The sequence below is a fragment of the Esox lucius genome, chromosome 4, assembly GCF_011004845.1.
Source record: "Esox lucius isolate fEsoLuc1 chromosome 4, fEsoLuc1.pri, whole genome shotgun sequence".
Classification (NCBI taxonomy): Eukaryota; Metazoa; Chordata; class Actinopteri; order Esociformes; family Esocidae; genus Esox; species Esox lucius.
Genome location: NC_047572.1, coordinates 33,094,879 through 33,115,392, shown reverse-complemented (window position 1 = coordinate 33,115,392; position 20,514 = coordinate 33,094,879). Strand labels below are relative to the sequence as shown.

Below are 20,514 nucleotides of genomic sequence, written 5' to 3'. Positions count from 1 at the left end.
GTTGCCAGTTTCCTGAAGGAAACAGCACAAATGTTCGGTCAATGTTCAGATTTTCTGAATTAACCATTTATTACTGTGAATGTTGTTCTGGAGTCAGATCAGTTCCAGAAACAGTGATGAGTTGACTTCATTATGAGTACCAATCTCTCTTTTTGTTAGCGAGCAATATAAATAAGCATTTGAAGTACATCATAATCAAGAAACATATATTATTGAAAGTCTATAATTGTCTGACATGCGTAGCTGCAAACTGCCTGTATGGTGTGTCCACTCTAGTCCTAGAGGCCCTATACATTCCTGGGTTTTTTGTTTCTAGCAGGTTGAGTAGTTAATTCTACTAACCTGGCGTCACAGGTCAGAAACAGATCCTGATTATGTTTTGGACGACTGGACCAGAGTTTTGTACCCTGACAGGAAAAAATCTACAACAATGCAAGTCTTGTTTTATTTAACTTTTACATCAACAGAAACATGAGGTCTCACTGTAATAGCCGTTCTGTTTCCAAACCCCATAACTGATGTAACCTTTCCATACAGAACGTGTCCCGTTCAACAGTTTCTAAAAGTGAACAGGACTTTCTGAGAGTCTAGTTCACAGAGGAATGTATTTTATAAGATGCTATGTGTGGAAGAACTTGTTCAGTTACATTCTGATGATACCCGTCTGAGCTCCAAACGCATCACACCCTCCCCCTCGATGTCCACACACGACACGCAACTCCACTGTTGGATGTGTTGAATGGAGGTGCGTTTTTCGGACCAACTCACTGCAGTGAACGAAGATTTCTATGTTTTCTCCATCCATCAGGAAATCTGAGAGCACAGCAACACTCGTAAGTCATGTTATATCAGCAGAATTTGAGGAATGCCAGTGTTGTTGTAAAATACTTATATTGAGTAATTGCCAGTAAATGCACACTGGCAAATACATCGAAGGGTCCTTTGACCAATTAAACTAGGGACTCTGTCCTTGGTCATAAGACGTCACTGCTTCAGGTAAGACAGATTACTGGATATGTATTTTAGATATTATGACAAAACTGTAAACATAACGTGTGGCTGTAATAACGTCTGCAGGTACATGTCTGATTATCTGAATTACACTTTAGGGTGTATTTTATTCCTTTCTTACGTATGTTGCTCTGGAACTTTTCAATTCAGTACTACATGGTTGTTGTCGTGATTTAACTGAATCAAAGATAGGCACATTTCTAGGCAAAATAGGCATTGCTTTACACCTTCAACATATTAGATATAGGACAGTTGAGTCAGGTTGAGGACAGTTTATGCTGCCCAGTGATTATGTTGAGTATAGCTCACAGTGTACAGGGGAGATTGTGAAGGTGATAGCAGCTTACTGGGAAGCAAAAGTCACTCCTGCTGTTATACAAACACATTATCGATGCAAGTACTGCGCAATGACATTAATGTGAAGAAGAAATGGTCAAATAATCAATTAATAGATTAATAACAATTAGTTGGGGGAGGGGGCTGGTCCAAGCATTTTGGCTACTAGGTTAAAGCCTGTCCCCTCTGCCTAAATTTCTAACCTGTCCCCTCAGCCTAAATCTCTAACCTGTCCCCTCAACCTAAATCTCTAACCTGTCCCCTCTGCCTAAATCTCTAACCTGTCCCCTCTGCCTAAATCACTAACCTGTCCCCTCTGCCTAAATCTCTAACCTGTCCCCCTCAACTTAAATCTCTAACCTGTCCCCCTCAACCTAAATCTCTAACCTGTCCCCTCTGCCTAAATCTCTAACCTGTCCCCTCTGCCTAAATCTCTAACCTGTCCCCTCAACCTAAATCTCTAACCTGTCCCCCTCAACCTAAATCACTAACCTGTTCCCTCTGCCTAAATCTCTAACCTGTCCCCTCTGCTTAAATCTCTAACCTGTCCCCTCAACCTAAATCTCTAACCTGTCCCCTCTGCCTAAATCTCTAACCTGTCCCCTCAACCTAAATCTCTAACCTGTCCCCTCAACCCAAATCTCTAACCTGTCCCCTCAACCCAAATCTCTAACCTGTCCCCTCAGCCTAAATCTCTAACCTGTCCCCCTCAACCTAAATCACTAACCTGTCCCCTCTGCCTAAATCACTAACCTGTCCCCTCTGCTTAAATCTCTAACCTGTCCCCTCAGCCTAAATCTCTAACCTGTCCCCTCAGCCTAAATCTCTAACCTGTCCCCTCAGCCTAAATCTCTAACCTGTCCCCTCAGCCTAAATCTCTAACCTGTCCCCTCTGCCTAAATCTCTAACCTGTCCCCTCTGCCTAAATCTCTAACCTGTCCCCTCTGCCTAAATCTCTAACCTGTCCCCTCTGCCTAAATCTCTAACCTGTCCCCTCAACCTAAATCTCTAACCTGTCCCCTCAACCTAAATATGGCAACAACATCTGAGTTAAGCCCATACCCATGAAACACATAGCAAATAAGATTTCAATCTGAGTCGTCAAGGAAACTCAAGGGTGAAACAAATCTCCATTAACATGGTACATCTCTATTAATATGGTACATCTCCATTAACATGGTACATCTCTATTAAGATGGTACATCTCCATTAACATGGTACATCTCTATTAGCATGGTATATCTCTAATAGCTCTATTAGCATGGTACATCTCCATTAACATGATACATCACCATTAGCATGGTATATCTCTAATAGCTCTATTAGCATGGTACATCACCATTGGCATGGTACATTTCTAATAGCTCTACTAGCATGGTACATCTCCAATAACATGGTACATCACCATTAGCATGGTATATCTCTATTAGCTCTATTAGCATGGAACATCTCCATTAACATGGTACATCACCATTAGCATGCTACATCTCTAATAGCTCTATTAGCATGGTACATCTCTATTAGCTCTATTAGCATGGTACATCTCCATTAACATGGTATATCTCTATTAGCTCTATTAGCATGGTACATCTCCATTTACATGGTACATCACCATTAGCATGGTACATCTCTAATAGCTCTATTAACATGGTAGATCTCCAGCCCTGCACACTAGCATTTCTATTTCTATTTGTCTGCTGTTAGTTATTATGGAATGCAATGAAGTGATTATCATAGTGTAAAGGAACCAGGTCTACTATTCCTCCTCTCTTGCATAAAGGAAACTTAGCTAATTTCACCAGAGTATAATATTGTATTCCTTCTATTTTTCATGTAGGCATATTTGAGTTGAGTTTTCTTCTAAACATTTATTATTCTATGTGGGTGCATTCTCTGTTTAATCTGGGACACTGTTCACAGGACATTGTGCTAGTTAAGAACTTCCAAAAAAAACTATTTTAAAAAATGTACAAGCAAAATGTTTCTTGCCTGAGAAGATTCTCAATTTCATAGTCCTCTAATCTAGTCTCCTCTCTCATATTAGTCTTAAAATGCATTTGAGCAGTTTAAAAAAGGCAGGGCCTATGGTGTTCTTAACAAATGAGTTTTGAGAACCAATCTAGGACACAGGACGCAAAGTATGTAAATAAGAAAATACCTTTTTAATTGCACGCCAGAAATAAATGACACTACCTGTCAGGGCAGGTTTCCGGGACACAGACTAAGCCTAGTCCTGGACTAGAAAGTAAAGCTGAGTGGAGATTTTCTGTAGAACTTGATTTGTTAGTTTAGGTCTACAGGACAAAATGTAATCTGTGTCCAGAAAACTGGGCCCTTAAAGTGTGAATGAACATTCTAGATTTAACAACAAGACAATCAATAAAAAAAGAAAATTCTCCTTCAGGTCCATGGCCATTGACACTTGATTAAACTGGTTGTGGTGTCAAATTATTATTATTATTTACATTTATCGTATAGTGTCAAACTTTCAAGCATTCTACTGTCAATTTGCACATTTTAACGTTGTTTTGGTGTTGGGTGCTTTAAAGGTTTTGGTGCTTTGACAGGGGAATAACAATAAGTATGAATTACTTTATGAGTTTTTTTGTTTTACTTTCATTTCTCCAAGTATCTAATAAAGGTGAGGCTTAAACATTTTCACTAGTTCCAAGATTCCTCTGGACACTACTTTAGAGTCCTTTTTTTTATTTCTTGACTTACAGGTTTAAACAGGCATTTCATTGGCAAATCCCCTGTTCCAAACTTGATTCATCCTTACAAAAAATGTCCAACCCTACAGAAATATTTAAATAAATTATAATACACATCCACATTCAAAATACATCAAAAAATACTACAAATAATATTATGTCTGTATTAATCAAAACATAACATAAAAACCCAGAGAAGTATAATAATATTTCGGACTTATAAAAGCCAAAGCCATTATTCAGTGACACACCACATGAGTTGCCAAGCCTGCAGATGATGCATGGAATGTTTTCAGATACAGCTAAAAAATTTGATTGAAAAGGAGACAATGGGAATAGAGAGGAGGGAGTTTGCTGAAATAGCTTTGGGACAAATTCTAACCAATGTGGCAGCTGCACATTGTACAAGCACAGGTAACAAGCACAGGTAACAAGCACAGGTAACAAGCACACCAGCCCTCAAATCCCTGTGCTCCACTCTACTGTTTGCTTAGGATCTGAGTAAAGCCAGCAATGGAAGGGTATTCTGGGAGCCCCCAGGTGATTGTAAAAACAGAGGAACAGTCCAACAGTGTCCTCTTCACGTACTTCCACGGTGACATCAGTAGCATGGTGGACGAACACTTCTCTCGAGCCCTTGGCAAGGCCAGCAGGACCAAAGCCCCGAGCGGAAAGAGTAAAAAGATCCGCAAGGCTGTCAAATCCGGTGGGCATTCAGTCTACGCAGTTACGTTTGTTCACCATCGTCCTGATAATGTATGTTCACCATCGTCCTGATAATGTATGCGCTAAACATGAAAACGCCTTTTGTCTTTCACCCCCATCTGTCACAGAGTCTGACTCAGCATCTTGCCAGTGGGGTGTTCTGAGCCCGTCCTGGTCCGATGGCCGCTTCGACCCGGTCGTCTCTGGTCGTCTCCAACAGAACGGCACCAAGGAGTCACGCTCCACCCATCCGCTTGCGCTGGACTCCCAAGACCAGAGCACCGGCTGGGCCTTCACCCCCATGCAGCATGAGAGTCTGGGTCTGCCGGCCGTGGGCTACCCACACACCATGTCCCCCGAGGGCCTCGGAGTTGCCGGGCAACAGTACTCCAACTCCCTGCTCAATCTGCTCCACAGTGATCGGTCGGAGGCGGTGGTGAGCATGCCCTCGGGCTCTAAACCAGAGCTTCTCCCCGGCTGGACTGGTCACACAGGCTTTAGAGACCCCATGAACCCTGACTCAGGTATGGCTCCCCCTTAACGCTCCTCGTGGGCAAGAAAAGAGAGACTCGTCTCTTACAAATATATGAAATAGAGAAGTTTAGCCTACAGTGCTGCACTGACCAAATCTATCAATGCATTTTCTGAACATTTTTGAGGGGCTGCACAAGTGTTTTTTTCTCAGCTTCATATCTTTCGATGGCTTGGTTAGTTCACCAAAGGTCTGTTCGGAGTTCTTCAACACCTAATATTTCCTCTTTCAGGAATAGTTCTGGAGAAAAAGGACCTGTATTGGTATTGAATGAAGCGTGACGACAACCACTAAAGCAAGGCAGCGTCACTAACTTCCCCTTTGTGCCTCTGAGAAGGATGACTTCCGTGCCACGCATTGTAACAGCTGAAGAAGCTTCACAGACACTTTCTGACTAACCTGTTTGCAAACCGGATCATCGTTTACGAAAAGGATCAAGATAACGCCAGCCAGGTGCTATTATGTTGCCTTCAGTTCAGTCTGATGTTAGATAGTAGAACAAGATGTAGGATTGCATTTTTTTATTGCTCATTTCAAATCAGTGAATTTGCAATAAATGAATGAATTAATGAATGAATGAATGCCAAAAAGATCATGAAAATGTAAGGGGTTTATCGAGAGGTATATGCAAGGAATATTTTTATTTAAGCTTTGATTTTCAGAGATTGCTTCTGACAATAGCAAGCAGAGAGTCTGTATTGCGCTGTGCCCTCTGAGTAAAAAGGTACTAATATAAAGTGACTCTTTGGTTGTCCCGGAGTGACAAACATTTGGTTCCAGGTGGAATCTATTTGGTTTTTATGTAACATTCCAAATTGAAACCAAAATAGTTTTGCATAAAAGGTTTCTATCTGGAACCTAAAAGGGTTCTTCAGGTGGTTTTCCAAGAGGGGCAACCTGAGAACTCACCTAAGAACTCACCTAAGAACTCTTTAGGAGCCTTTTCCTCAGAGGGTGTTTGCATTCTACTGTAATAAATTAGCTTTAGGACTTTGGGTAAAAATAAATAAAGCTGTTATATCGTAATGAAGTGTAAAAACATGTGAAACTGCACCAGATGAGATGTCCCTTACCTGCAAACTGCACAGAATATAGATGAATTTCTCAGGAAAACATTTAGAAAAAGAGTGAGCATGCTGCCACCTGGTGGCTGAAAACAAGACGAGGAAAAACATGTCAAATGTACAAAATGTAATAGGAACAATTTATAAATATAATGATTAGTCGATTGCCTGACCACAAACATCAAATTGTGTTTTTTAAATACATTTTGAATGAGTGTATATTTTCATTGTGTTTGTAGTGGATTATATTTATCAATAAAATGATTATTGATTATATTGGAATGCAGTGCAGTACCTTACCTAAGAATCAGGAGGGTAAAACAGTCTTCTTCCTTTGGCCTTGAACTCCAAAAGATAGAATTTGAAATCAAATAGTTACTACGAGGTCAAACCATATTTTCAACTTATAGAAAAGACAACACCAAAAGTGTTGGGACAATTGACTTGGCATGTGTTTCTTGCCATTCAGGTGTGTTCAGTCATATCATCTGTGCAGGCATAAAAGAGCTGATAATGTTCCTAGGCTTTGCTTTTGCCTTTGGAGTCCGCTTCTGTTGCTATCAACATGAGAACAAAATAGGTAGCATTGAAATTCAAGGAAGCCCTTATGGGGCAGATATCTGAAGGAAAAAAAGTACCCAAAAACTTAGGTTTCCCACAAGGAAGGAAGGCTTCCCACGAGGAAGACACTAGTGAGCTCAACAATTGCAATTGGCCTGGCAGGATGAGAAAGAGGTCTACAGTGGATGACTGAAGAATGTCCACCAATATAAAGAAATCATGCTTACATTGGTATGCAATGTAAACGTATTTCTTGCATATCCCCGAAACACCTGAGGGGACCAGCTTCATCAATCAAACACTTATTTTATGAAACCGCTTTTTTACTTCAGCAAATAACTCACAAAATATAGCACTTCAAAAATACTAAGTTTGAAATGGTTACCCACTGCTGATGGTCAAACTATCAACTAACATCTGGCAAAAAACATCTTGAGAAGCTGCAACTACCATCTACCTGAGGCGATCCTAGCGTTATGTTAGCCAATAACAGTCCGGCCTGGTCTCCCCATGTGGCCGGCGCGGTGCCCTGGTGGCCAGTCCGGCCTGGTCTCCCCATGTGGCCGGCGCGGTGCCCTGGTGGCCAGTCCGGCCTGGTCTCCCCATGTGGCCGGCGCGGTGCCCTGGTGGGCAGTCCGGCCTGGTCTCCCCATGTGGCTGCCGCGGTGCCCTGCGCCCGGGCCAAGACCAGCAGCGTCATCAACCCTGTCATCTATATGCAGTTCTAAAACCAGGTGAGAGGGGGCGCTAGAGGACAGAGACCGGTGGCGCGGTGTTGATCCACGTGGGTCTTGCCGACTGTACAGGCAGAGGAGACACGGTTTACGGTAGCTCGGAAAGCCTTAAATGGCCATCTGTCACTAGAAGAAGAACACACGCTAACGGCCTTCATGAACCGAACCGTGGATGCTGCTGACAAATACCGTTTATGTGGCGTTAATGTCCTGTTATGTTGACAAATGCTATTTTAATGGTGTGTCCTACCAATTACAGTTAGGAAGTGAATGACATGCAGACATGCTTCTGGGGCTCAGTCTGACAGGGTTTGTAGCTCGCTTACATCCAAGCTGTCCTTCATATTGGATCTAACCACTCACTGGGTTTAGAACCAAACAGACTGTTTCTGTGGGTGGGTTTGTTGATACATCAAATGCCAGGGTCATATGGTAGAGATTGATGCCCTGAGAGACTGATTTCCTGTGTACATGAACATCTGCAGCCTGTGTTCGAATCCCACCTACTTCTCTTTCAGCAAAAACTTGTCTTCTGTCTTTCCTTACTGTCTTCATTCAGGAATTATATGAATGTATTGTTTCTGCTTAACATCCCAGCCTCCAGTGGAGCCAGTGATCCAGTGAGATGTCCATTGTTTCTGGGTTTCTGTGAAAAATTACTTAAATAGTTTCCCTTCCAATCATTGGTAATCCATCGTAAAAAAGCAATTGAAATTATGTGGGCGTAACCCAAACACAGAACCGTGTGTAAGTCATTAAAATGTATACATTTCTTCTTGGTGAGCTTATCCACCTCACAGGGTGGTATAATCTATTTTCTTTAAAAAATGATTGCTTTGGCCATGTGTTTACGAAGAGTGACCAACATTATTCAGTTAACAGAATATACCTTGTGGCACAAACGCAAACTCTCCAGGGAGAACCCCTCTTCTCTATCAGCATCAAAGGCTCGGGGTTGCAAGAAGTAGGGCCCTTGATCACAGCCCAGCTACTGTGCTTGAACCCAGTGCACTCGCACTCCAGTTCTGTTTCCCTCCAGCCTCTGACTTCAATATGGTGCAGAAGCCACAATATCAGCAGTGAGCCTTTAATATCAGACAATGTTGACCAGTAGGACTTTAGGGACTGTTATATGTGTTGCCATTTGGGAGGTGACCGTATGAACCAGCTCATAAGGCATGCTGACATTCTGTGAAAACTGCTTGACTCAGTAAGATTTGATTAGAATCTTTACATTTACTGGGAAAACCCCTTTTATAACATGGCCTTGCTTGGAGTTCCACATCGCTATCTCTCTACCTTACAAACATGTCTTGGAGTGTGTGTTCTCTCTACCTTACAAACATGTCTAGGAGTGTGTGTTCTCTCTACCTTACAAACATGTCTTGGAGTGTGTGTTCTCTCTACCTTACAAACATGTCTTGGAGTGTGTGTTCTCTCTACCATACAAACATGTTTTGGAGTGTGTGTTCTCTCTACCTTACAAACATGTCTAGGAGTGTGTGTTCTCTCTACCTTACAAACATGTCTTGGAGTGTGTGTTCTCTCTACCTTACAAACATGTCAAGGAGTGTGTGTTCTCTCTACCTTAAAAACATGTCTAGGAGTGTGTGTTCTCTCTACTCTACAAACATGTCTAGGAGTGTGTGTTCTCTCTACTCTACAAACATGTCTAGGAGTGTGTGTTCTCTCTACCTTACAAACATGTCTTGGAGTGTGTGTTCTCTCTACCATACAAACATGTTTTGGAGTGTGTGTTCTCTCTACCTTACAAACATGTCTAGGAGTGTGTGTTCTCTCTACCTTACAAACATGTCTTGGAGTGTGTGTTCTCTCTACCTTACAAACATGTCTAGGAGTGTGTGTTCTCTCTACCTTAAAAACATGTCTAGGAGTGTGTGTTCTCTCTACCTTAAAAACATGTCTAGGAGTGTGTGTTCTCTCTACTCTACAAACATGTCTAGGAGTGTGTGTTCTCTCTACCTTACAAACATGTCTTGGAGTGTGTGTTCTCTCTACCTTACAAACATGTCTTGGAGTGTGTGTTCTCTCTACCTTACAAACATGTCTTGGAGTGTGTGTTCTCTCTACCTTACAAACATGTCTTGGAGTGTGCGTTCTCTCTACCATACAAACATGTCTAGGAGTGTGTGTTCTCTCTACCTTACAAACATGTCTTGGAGTGTGTGTTCTCTCTACCATACAAACATGTCTAGGAGTGTGTGTTCTCTCTACCTTACAAACATGTCTAGGAGTGTGTGTTCTCTCTACCTTACAAACATGTCTTGGAGTGTGTGTTCTCTCTACCATACAAACATGTTTTGGAGTGTGTGTTCTCTCTACCTTACAAACATGTCTAGGAGTGTGTGTTCTCTCTACCTTACAAACATGTCTTGGAGTGTGTGTTCTCTCTACCTTACAAACATGTCTAGGAGTGTGTGTTCTCTCTACCTTAAAAACATGTCTAGGAGTGTGTGTTCTCTCTACTCTACAAACATGTCTAGGAGTGTGTGTTCTCTCTACCTTACAAACATGTCTTGGAGTGTGTGTTCTCTCTACCTTACAAACATGTCTTGGAGTGTGTGTTCTCTCTACCTTACAAACATGTCTTGGAGTGTGTGTTCTCTCTACCTTACAAACATGTCTTGGAGTGTGTGTTCTCTCTACCTTACAAACATGTCTTGGAGTGTGTGTTCTCTCTACCATACAAACATGTCTAGGAGTGTGTGTTCTCTCTACCTTACAAACATGTCTTGGAGTGTGTGTTCTCTCTACCATACAAACATGTCTAGGAGTGTGTGTTCTCTCTACCTTACAAACATGTCTAGGAGTGTGTGTTCTCTCTACCCTACAAACATGTCAAGGAGTGTGTGTTCTCTCTACCTTACAAACATGTCAAGGAGTGTGTGTTCTCTCTACCTTACAAACATGTCAAGGAGTGTGTGTTCTCTCTACCTTACAAACATGTCAAGGAGTGTGTGTGCTGGCGTGTGGGTCTGTCAGTGAATGCTTGCACACGCGTGTAAGAGAGTGAGTGAGTGAGCGTTAGAGTCATGTAGCCTAGGACTTATTATTCCATCTTGGTGCTGATGCATTATGTATCAAGGTCCTGAACCATCACACATTTAAACACATACCAATGTACTGGCTGACATGGGTCTTTCTCAACCTGGGATATGGTTCCTAGGAGAACCCACGAATACTTGCAGTTTTCTTTATTTGTTGTTTCTCTTCCTTATAACGCTGACCTATGACACTGTCCCAGCTCCCTGGCTTAAGGTGGAGGCACGAGCTGTAAGTCCCTTTGGATAAGAGCGAATGCTACAGTCGTCGAAAAGAATGTTGAACCGAGAAGAGAGTTATTCACATCTCTTTAACCTAGGTGACCCAGTTGTTAGCATCCTGCGTGTATTTGCTATTTGAGAAGGAAATGCAATAGTATGTGTGAAAATGCCGGAAATTCTGTGATAAAACTATTGCAACCATGCCAAACAGAGGGCTTCCTGAACCAAGAAAGAGAGCATTTCCATTCAAAATAAATTCTTGGCCAAAATGCTCAGGTCAAATGAACGGGGAAGTTACATTAGGGTCCGATTCAGATGATGGTGTAGAACAGACATTGAGTACAAGACAAACAAAAAAAGGGAAAGAGTGTGTGTGTGTGTGTGTGTGTGCGCGCCACGTGTGTGTGGGCATGCTTGCATACATACATCTCTTGCAATACTTGTGAGAAGTCGTCACTAATATAGTAACTCATGGATCATGTGTCCTCGTGGATTATGGTCTGGCCGTGGTGTTATCGAGAAAGAACAACATTTAGACGAACATTACATCAGACACCTCAAATGAATTCAAGAGAACAAAAGTTACTTAATGAACACAGTTACACAATATCCAATGTCCCATTTGAAAAAAACTCAAGACCTGTTCTTGCCACCGTAGCTCCTACAACCGTAGCCAACCCCTCCCTTTCCTTTTCTTTTTGAAGATGGTTGTTTGAGTTTGTCAACCTCAACCATACCTGAGAGAATTGACGACACGTGGAAGCATTGGGCTGCATTCATCTGTAGGGGGATATGCATATATTCACAGGCATCGGTTGTTGCCTAACTTGTTTATTAAATAGAAATAAAAAATAACACATTTGTCATCTGTAATGTAAAGTCTGTGTAAGTTGCCTTTTCAATGTGTTTGTTGAAGATCGGACAAGTTATGTCAAATTGTGCGACGCAAAAGATCAAATTTGAAACACTGTATTTGCATGATAAAATGTGTTTATTTATAGAGTGTTTGTTTCTTTTGACACAGGTCACATTCTTGCTAATTTTGCAACGCCCACGACTAAAAGAAAAAATGCATCACCGTGAATGAACAGTCTGTGGGTGGCCATAACAGCAACATAAGCAGTTCTGATAAGCATCCCCTGCTGTTCATTTGGGTGCCAACATGGGCCTCAGTGGCGCTGGTGTGGTTGACACGGACTTATACGGCAACCTCAGCAGAAAGCACATGGACCAATAGAACTAAGTCAGTCAGAAAGAAATCTATGCATCAAAAGAACAAACAAAAAAGACATCACGAGGATACAGAAATATAACGAGGTACAGCTCGTTCTGTGTCCAGGGTAGACAGCGTGGGTCTCTGGGCACCTTGAAATGGAGGCCAATTTCCTTGGTTATTTTACCACAACTCACTAAACTTTGCATCTGAAATAAATACAGGAATTGATCCTCTCTTTTCTGGAATTGCATTTTAACAATAGATTCAGTGGAAGTGTAAATGAGGAAGGACATGTTACGTGGCCTGCTGTGAATCAGACACTGTCAGACAATCAGACACGAGTCCACCTGCGTTGTTTAAACCAACTGTGATGCACATTAAAATGCATCTTGTGGGCATCTCTGGCAGGCATGCGAGGCATGTACAGGAAGCCTAGTTAGTGTTAGTCCAGCAAGTATGGCACTAAAAATTATTTGCTTCAGGGTTTGATTCATGGCTTCAATGCCACTCTTCAAGGGGCACAAAGATCAGGAATAAAAGACATCCAGAATACTTTTTTTTTTAACGCCATAGTCAACAAATTTGTTGATTGTGACACGACAACAACATTAATACTATTTTCCGGGAGTTTTCTATAAGCATTTCAGATATGATCAACACACCGACCACATGCAGAATGGACGGTCTTGAACTGTCCCTTGAGAAAAACTAGACTGAAGTCAAAAGGTGAGGTAAGAGAATTTACAACAGTGTTAAAGGGGGTTTTCTGGAGGGGTTGCAATCAACTCCAACACTCAGGCACACTGTACAGGCACAGTGCTATGTGTTGTCAGACAGAAATAAACACATACATTTAAAAGGTGAGCACTTCCAGGAAGTGACCTCAGACGGAACATACAAGTAACAGACTGACAGATTGAGACAGAACGACCGTAGCTCTTTAGAGGTGTACATGTATGGTGTGTGACGGCTGCCTGGTCTCTTCTTTCTGCGTCTGGTTCACTCGGTACCATCATGATCAACACTTATCACAGCAGCCTACCTCCTCCACCCATTCCACCGCGACTAGGATCCATCAAACCCGATGCGGGCCAGAGCAAACCTCTCCTCAGGTTCCTGATTGGCATGATTGTGCTCCAAATGGTACTGCTCCTCGGAGGATTCATCTACCTGTACCATATGGAAAAAGTGGTAAGAACACACTTTTCCTCAACTATATAGATATGGTGTATTTGATTTGATTGGCACATTTCTTAGTGGCAAATGTAAACTACCGTAGAGCATGGATACAATTCAAAGTTAAATACCGTGTTTCATTGTAGCTATGAACACAATACTCGTAAAAATATTAAAATACTTAACCAATTTCACATTTGACAAATTTAGAGGCAATTTCTAAATAAGTTGACTTAACTTGGACTTTATAAAATACGGGACCTAATAAAATATGGCCACATATTTCATATTTTCTATCACTGAAGAAGTGGATTCATTTTTGTGATACAATCTAGAACTAAAATGTATTTATTTGGGATTTTATTTCACTACTTTACACAACTTATTACATACTGTCAATGTTTGGAAAATATGATATTGCCTCTATTTAATAATCTACAAAATGCTGAAAAGTTGCAACTTCATCTTAATTCGCCCAAATTGCAATGCGACAGTTAAATAAGCTGTGGTGCAGCCAATTCTCTTTAGAAGTCACAACGGACCAGCCCTGTGAAATTAATATCACAATCTCAGATTAAATACACCTAGTTCCGGAATGCTCAAAATTGTGGCAGGCAGGATCTCTAAACAACAACACAATGTTGAGATTTAAAAAAAGAGACCAGCCACACCAATCGTTTATATCCTGGAGCATGGTTACTTAAATGTTTTTTTTTTTTTATTATTAATGGAACATGAAACAACTGCAAATTCTCATAGAGATCAGTAAATCAGGGCAAGGAAGTGAGCCGGAAAAGCTGCCAAGAGGCCAATGGTCATTCTGACCGAATTGCAGAGTTCCATTGCCTGGTGGCGGCAGCATCATGTAATGGGGATGCTTTGCAGCCACAGATAAATGGTAAACCTGCCAAGATTTATGGCAAGAACCTTCATCAGTCTGCCAGAGACCTTGGACATTTCAGCATGACAATGATCCTAAACACACAGCCAAAGCAACACTGGACTGTTTAAAAAACAAATAATTGAGTGATGTGAAAAGCTGGTAGAGATTTAATCAAAAATATTTGCCGTTATAATTACTGCCAATGGTTGTTCTACTAAATACAGACTCTAGAGTGAGTACCTATCGAAGTGCTAACATTTGTTTATTTAATGTCTAATTTTTAACCTTTTATTTCTAATTTTAATACCTTCTAAGTGTTATGTATATGTTTTTTTTTTTAAAGAAACAATTACAAAAGGAGATTTCCATGATTCATATTGGATGATGAATAAACTGTCACAAGCCTTTTGTGGAAAAAGACTTATTAAAGATATTTATAATAATTTATTTACCAAATATTTAAATATCTTATACGACAAGGGTTTTGTCACAAATTTCAAGATATTAGTGCTATTTAAACTTTTTTTGGACTGCTTACTATTTCTATAGTAAGTTGTTTGACTTTCACCCATTGACTGTGGCATGCTGTAGTGTAGAATTTCTTCAAAGACTTGTGTGGTTTACTGAGCAGGAGCACATTTTCAACGTCAGTTTGAAAATGTGACAAGCTAGGCCAACCACTCTTTGAGTGCAAACAACACTAAACTTCTTAATTTAAACTGTTTTAGCAGGTCTATAATCAGAACAAACATTCAACAGACACAATATATAAACAGTGCAAGCATAGCAGCTGCTTGGCTGTAATATGCTTCTTGAGCCTATCCTGATGTAAAGTACAAAGAAAACCAATGACGATCACCCTTGCATAGGATAAAGTTATAGGACCAAGTTAATTTCAATTCCATATTTTTTCCTGACTCAGTATCACATGGAACTTAAATATGACATGATCACCATGGCCAAACTCAAGGAGTGTCTGGAGGACAAACAGTCAGAGATCAAGTGTGGAGAGTTTATGGAGATCTTCAAGAACATCAAGACACCGGTAGGTCAAGGTTGCTTGACTACTTTTGTAGAATTAAAAACATTCCAGTATTAACAAATAATCAAAAACTCTCCCTCTCATTTCCAGGTCTCACAAAAGGAAGGAATAGGTATGTTCAGGTCTTTTATTGCATCTGCTTCAGAGTTGGGGTCAATCCCTTCATTTCCAGTGAAAAAGAACTGATGAGAATCCCAAACTGACCCAAGCCTGATCTAAGAATATGCTTACTAACTTTATGGGCTATTTTCCACCAAGCTACATTCAGACAACCAAGAATCACATATTGTGAGATGGTAAAGACTGTTCTTTGTTTCAGCTGCCAAACACACCGGGAGTGGTTCCAGTTATGGAGCCATGGCACGCATGACAGTGAAGCAAACGCTACCATATGATTCATGTAAGAGGAGTTAGTTATCTGTCATTCTTGGTTTGTTTTCCCCATAATCAGATATCTCCAGATAATTATATAAGGCTTTTAAAAACATAATTTAATTAAAAACATAATTTGTCTGCTTGAACAGCTAACATCCTGAAATGGAACATGGACCACTCAGTCCTAAAACACATCAATTACTACAAGTCCAGCTGGCTGAAGGTGCTGCAGTCTGGAGACTACAGCATCTACACCCAGGTGACCTTCTCCATGTGGCACCCCAAAAAGCCTCTGGCCAGCCAGCTGAAATTGAGGAAGAGGGAGTCAGAAGAGGCGAAGACCCTGATGACAGCGTACTGCAGCCTTAATAATAACACGAGTGATGTATGCACAGCCTACCAGGGAGGAGTCTTCAGCCTAGACGAAGGAGATCAGCTCTCTGTGTGGGTGACTGACCTCAGCCTGGTCAGCTATGATGTGGACTGCACCACCTTTGGATTATACAAGTTGTAGGACGGTCAGAACAAGGGACATTGCAGACAGCACGGAGGAGATGGACTGTGGTTCTTCGATGTACAGTGTACATGGAGTGATGGGGGATTCAACGTGTGCTTTGGAAATGGAACTAGGCCCGCCCACTAGCCGGCAATTTGAACCTTGGGGCAATGTTAAAGTGGAACAGAACTAATAACCAATCTAAATGGATCTAAACAAGCGCTGGGTGAGAGGAATCCCTGGAACTGAAACAATGTTGGGAATAATTAACCATCCCTGCCCCCATCAGGAATGGCTCCAGGATGAAATGACCAGGGGTGGGGGGGGGGGTCTTTTATTAATATGTAATTCATATACCATTTGCAGTGTTTCAGAGGAAACAAAACTGGGGGAGCACAGATTCTATCTGTTGGGGCAATGCCCCCTCCTTTCCCCCATGGATCCAGGCATCGCCCCCACAATATTATATAACAATGTTCTGTATATGGCCATATGGAATGGCAATGACTGTATTTATTTAATGTGATATAGAGTTAACACAGTATAATAAATAAATTATTATTTTTTATATAAAAAAAAAGTTTAAAACATACTTGACTAACAGATGTACGGTTCTCTGCTAATTCCCCCAAGTTCATCAGGCCTTGTACGGGCAACCTGTGAAATGCAAGTCCCCATCTTCCGGTAGATGCTGTGGGTTGCTACTCTAACTCTAGTGATCATATTAATGGTTTTGTGGCTCGGCCAAATTGAATGATCAAAAGCTTGACTCGTCACCACAGACAGATATCGAATGTCGGTCATTATAGTCCCCCACTCGTCACCGCACCCTCCAACCCTCCCTTTTAGAAAAAACAGCCACATCTTAAAAACGGGGAAGGGTGGCATGCGATGTTTCTACAGCTTTTTCGCGTCTCACCACAAGAAACCGCAGTAGACCCCCAGGAGCACATGAGCCGGGCGGTGAGACACGAACTAATGCATCGCAAGCGAAAAGGGCCCTCACCTGGATTAGACCAAGATGCCACTAGTTTAACCTAGTAAACAGCCGTTAACTACGTGAGTAACATCTATTCCAACGGGTCCCAACTCTTACCCGGCGAAATTCAGCGTAGCGCTGGTCGTCTAACATTGAGGTGACAATGATTTGTGCCCAGAATCAGGTGGAAAGGCAACCTGGTTGGATGCGTTTAGTTCGTTTTGATTGTTTTCAGGTTATTATGTTCAGTAGAAGTTAATTATGTGGAGTAATTTAGGATTTTTTTTACTGTAAACACGAATAGAATGATTCTGAACACTTACATAAATGTGTATGATAAGATTACGGATAATCCAGCATGAACCCTGAGCGATTAAGAATGTCCCAGCGTTGATCACCAATGTCGCGCCACTCTTGCGGCGCAGTGAGCGGGGTTCTTGAACAGCATGGAAAGTGTGAGTTGACGGAGCGGAGGTGCAGTGTTCCCTGACATGGGGTGTACAGGGGATGTGGCTTTTACTGGACGTGACCTCTACTCACTCATTCCATCCTATCCCCGGTCTGTGAGCATTGGTAGTAACTCAAACAAGGTTTTTGTGTATCTTCTCCGTGGAAAAGACAACACGTTAAACATGTACTTTCCCTGCATTAATTGATTCTGACAAATAAGTGAATGTACACTTTGGATCAAATTACAATTTTATTCAAACAATGAGCGTACTTAAAACTTAACGTGAATGTATGCAGTCGCTTAAAAAACAAGCAATATTTGTAACAGTTATCATTTTGCATAGAATAACTTTTTCAAACGACGCGTGGAGTGGTTTGCCCACACAAGACGTGAACAGGATACAATAGGCCATATCCATCTAAGTGCTCGCTCAGGCTACCAGGCATTGAACACTTTAAGACACTTTATGATTGGAAAAAAGCAAACAATTCAATAGCATCGACGGTAATAATAAGCTTAACTAAAAACAAACAAATTACGCTTTAGGCCATCTGTTCAGGCGACAAAACATGCTGGCCTGACGTAAACAATGGAACCTGAACACAATATTGTTACAGTAAACTAACGTAAAGCAAGACTAGAGCAAACAGTGGCCAGAGAACAGGACCAGGCAAGGGCCCATGTTGGCTGAAGACCAGCCATCACAGCACATTGTTGCAAAATTCGGGAAAAAGGTTCCAGGACAAGTCGTGAGGATACTTTGCCCAAATGTCTGGGTGACAAAGCAAAACATTGACTTACAGTTCCTGCTACTGCTTCGCGTTGATGTCCGCGCATGCCATTCTTTAAATGTCATCCGGAGACCAAGTGCTGTGATTCCAAGGAATCGTTTTTCACGAGCCTGGTTCCACAACCACACCTCTGACCTGTCCCCATTGACATCCAATCAGTGCCCCCAGTTCCCATTGAAATGGGGGAAAAACATTACAGAAAAGCAGCCAGGTTAATTTTTTTGGGGAAAAAAAACTGTCCTGCACCCGTCATCATAACTTCATCCCTTCGATAAGGCATTTGAGCAGCGATCACTCTTCCACGCGCATTGGCTCGCTCGCCACGTGGGTAAGTCATGCTGGCACTCTGCGATAACTCCCAAGATAACTAAAACGACATTATGAATATTGTTCCTGTTAACAATATTTAGAAAGCCGTGGAGTGCATATTTCGGATACTTTTTAGGGTCATGTCGATAGGATAAACCTGCTTACAGGTGAGCATTACTACTTTGAGTCGCTTTTAACACATCTTAGGACACTAATTTTAAATGCAATAACATTCCATTAATTGTAACCCAGACTCACTGTTGGATTTAGCCTACTACGTACAAATAACACTGTTCCTCACCACAACTTCCTGTGGTACAACATTTTTCAAATGTCATAATTATGTCCACCTAAAGCACTTTTCCCTTTGCACCAGGTTATCATTCTATAGAAATTGTTTCTGCAATGAGGGTTGGATTGATGCCCAGTATAATGCTGAAACCAAGATACAGCCCCAAGTGGCTTTCCAGTACCATACATACAAGATACACAATTAACCGTTTTAATAGAAAATAAATAAGCAATATATATATTTCAACCCCAGAAAAAAAAAAAGATAAGCTAGGTATTATTAGTACACATGTTCAATTGTTATTTGTATATAGCTCTGGCAAGAAAGTATAGTCAACATTGTCATTAGCTTCACGTATGTATTCCATACATGATACACTGTTATATGCCTGTTCTCTGTTAAAACAATCTATATCCCTGATAGCTTTGGACTACGTAGGAGTATATATTATCACATATCTAATACATAATATGATATACTGTACATCCATGCAGGCTGGAGGATTCACAGGCAAGGATCGCATTTGTTAATATTAATAACAGCTTGGACAGAATCGGTTTTGAAATCCACTCAGCGGGATTTAGAACGGTTTGATAATTCATGTATAGGTTTTACCGATCTGAAATGAACAAGAAATAGCTTGGACACGCAGAGACTCATGTCTAGAATGAGAAATCACCAAATGCCAATGATGCTCACGACAGCTCCACGCAAACCTCGCTCTCGCCACTCAACCTCAACACCAAAACAGACAAATCATAGACAAAACAGAGAAAATGCTGTAACAGGTGTAGAGTGGGGAAAAACCAAGCCCTGGTTACGGCTCAGGGAGTCCCTCCCCTACACAGACACATGGGTGCGTGGAAGTTAACACCTACTGAACCTAAAGATGGCTTCTTGCTCCTATCAAATATCCTACTGAAATGAAAGTGGTAACGCAGCTGGTGACAGTCAAATACTGAATCTGAGGCGACCAAAGTGCCAGCAGGTGAGAGGCAACCAATCTGAATTTTTGCTCTTGGTTCGTCCCCTCTCATTGGTCTCAGCTTTTCAGGGTGCTTGAGCACCACCCAATCAGGATGACCCAGGGTCTGTGCTTTAAATTCCTCCCACAGGGTTGGATCGGGATGACAGAGGATGAAGAGTTCAGCGTAGGTGAGCCGGCGTCATAAAAGAGAGTAGTTCCAACCAATGTCCCGATCCATGAGTTCAACTCTTCTGTGTTGTAGGGACTGAAATGCGGACACTGAATACACACACACACACACACACACGGCTATCTCGCACATGCATGCCACACGCACACGCACACGCACACAGTAAGAAGTTGGACAGCGGTTGGAAGTTTTTTAATGGCCTCCATCTTCCCAGACACAGTCGTTCTTCTGTTTGGCCAGCTTCCTGACCACCTTCTCCAGCTCTTTCCGACTTTTCTGCTCTTCCTCCAGGCACTGTTTCATCCACTTGTTCTCCTGACAGGATGCAAACACGTTTCATGAGACAACACAGGCATGCATTTCTCCATGAGTTGTTTAACTACATGAAAGCACTCTCAGACTTGACATT

At 41.6% G+C, this 20,514-nt stretch overlaps 3 protein-coding genes across 8 annotated transcripts in view; 2 read left to right on the top strand and 1 right to left on the bottom strand.

The window, feature by feature from the left end:
* The first annotated feature begins 685 nt into the window (after nt 1–685).
* vgll1 (vestigial like family member 1) lies at nt 686–6,623 on the top strand. Of its 2 annotated transcripts, none has more exons than XM_010901477.3 (4): nt 686–833; nt 4,553–4,764; nt 4,892–5,287; nt 5,528–6,623. In XM_010901477.3, the coding sequence occupies exons 2-4, from the start codon at nt 4,572–4,574 to the stop codon at nt 5,563–5,565; spliced, it is 627 nt and encodes a 208-aa protein (XP_010899779.1). In that variant the 5' UTR covers nt 686–833; nt 4,553–4,571; the 3' UTR covers nt 5,566–6,623. The 2 variants fall into 2 exon arrangements, with proteins under 2 accessions (XP_010899779.1, XP_010899780.1); XM_010901478.3 differs by lacking the exon at nt 686–833 and adding an exon at nt 840–996.
* A 5,812-nt stretch (nt 6,624–12,435) lies between these two features.
* cd40lg (CD40 ligand) lies at nt 12,436–16,657 on the top strand. Its single transcript, XM_010901474.5, has 5 exons — nt 12,436–13,345; nt 15,136–15,258; nt 15,346–15,367; nt 15,575–15,655; nt 15,780–16,657. The coding sequence occupies exons 1-5, from the start codon at nt 13,169–13,171 to the stop codon at nt 16,142–16,144; spliced, it is 768 nt and encodes a 255-aa protein (XP_010899776.1). The 5' UTR covers nt 12,436–13,168; the 3' UTR covers nt 16,145–16,657.
* Nucleotides 16,658–17,792: 1,135 nt separating this feature from the next.
* arhgef6 (Rac/Cdc42 guanine nucleotide exchange factor (GEF) 6) overlaps nt 17,793–20,514 on the bottom strand; it is a 42,111-nt gene continuing 39,389 nt past the window's right edge. For all 5 annotated transcript variants that reach the window (XM_010901470.5, XM_010901473.5, XM_010901469.5 and 2 more), the window contains one exon: nt 17,793–20,420. In XM_010901470.5, the coding sequence (XP_010899772.2) occupies nt 20,298–20,420 (123 nt within the window). In that variant the 3' untranslated portion in view covers nt 17,793–20,297. The remainder of the gene's footprint in view (nt 20,421–20,514) is intronic.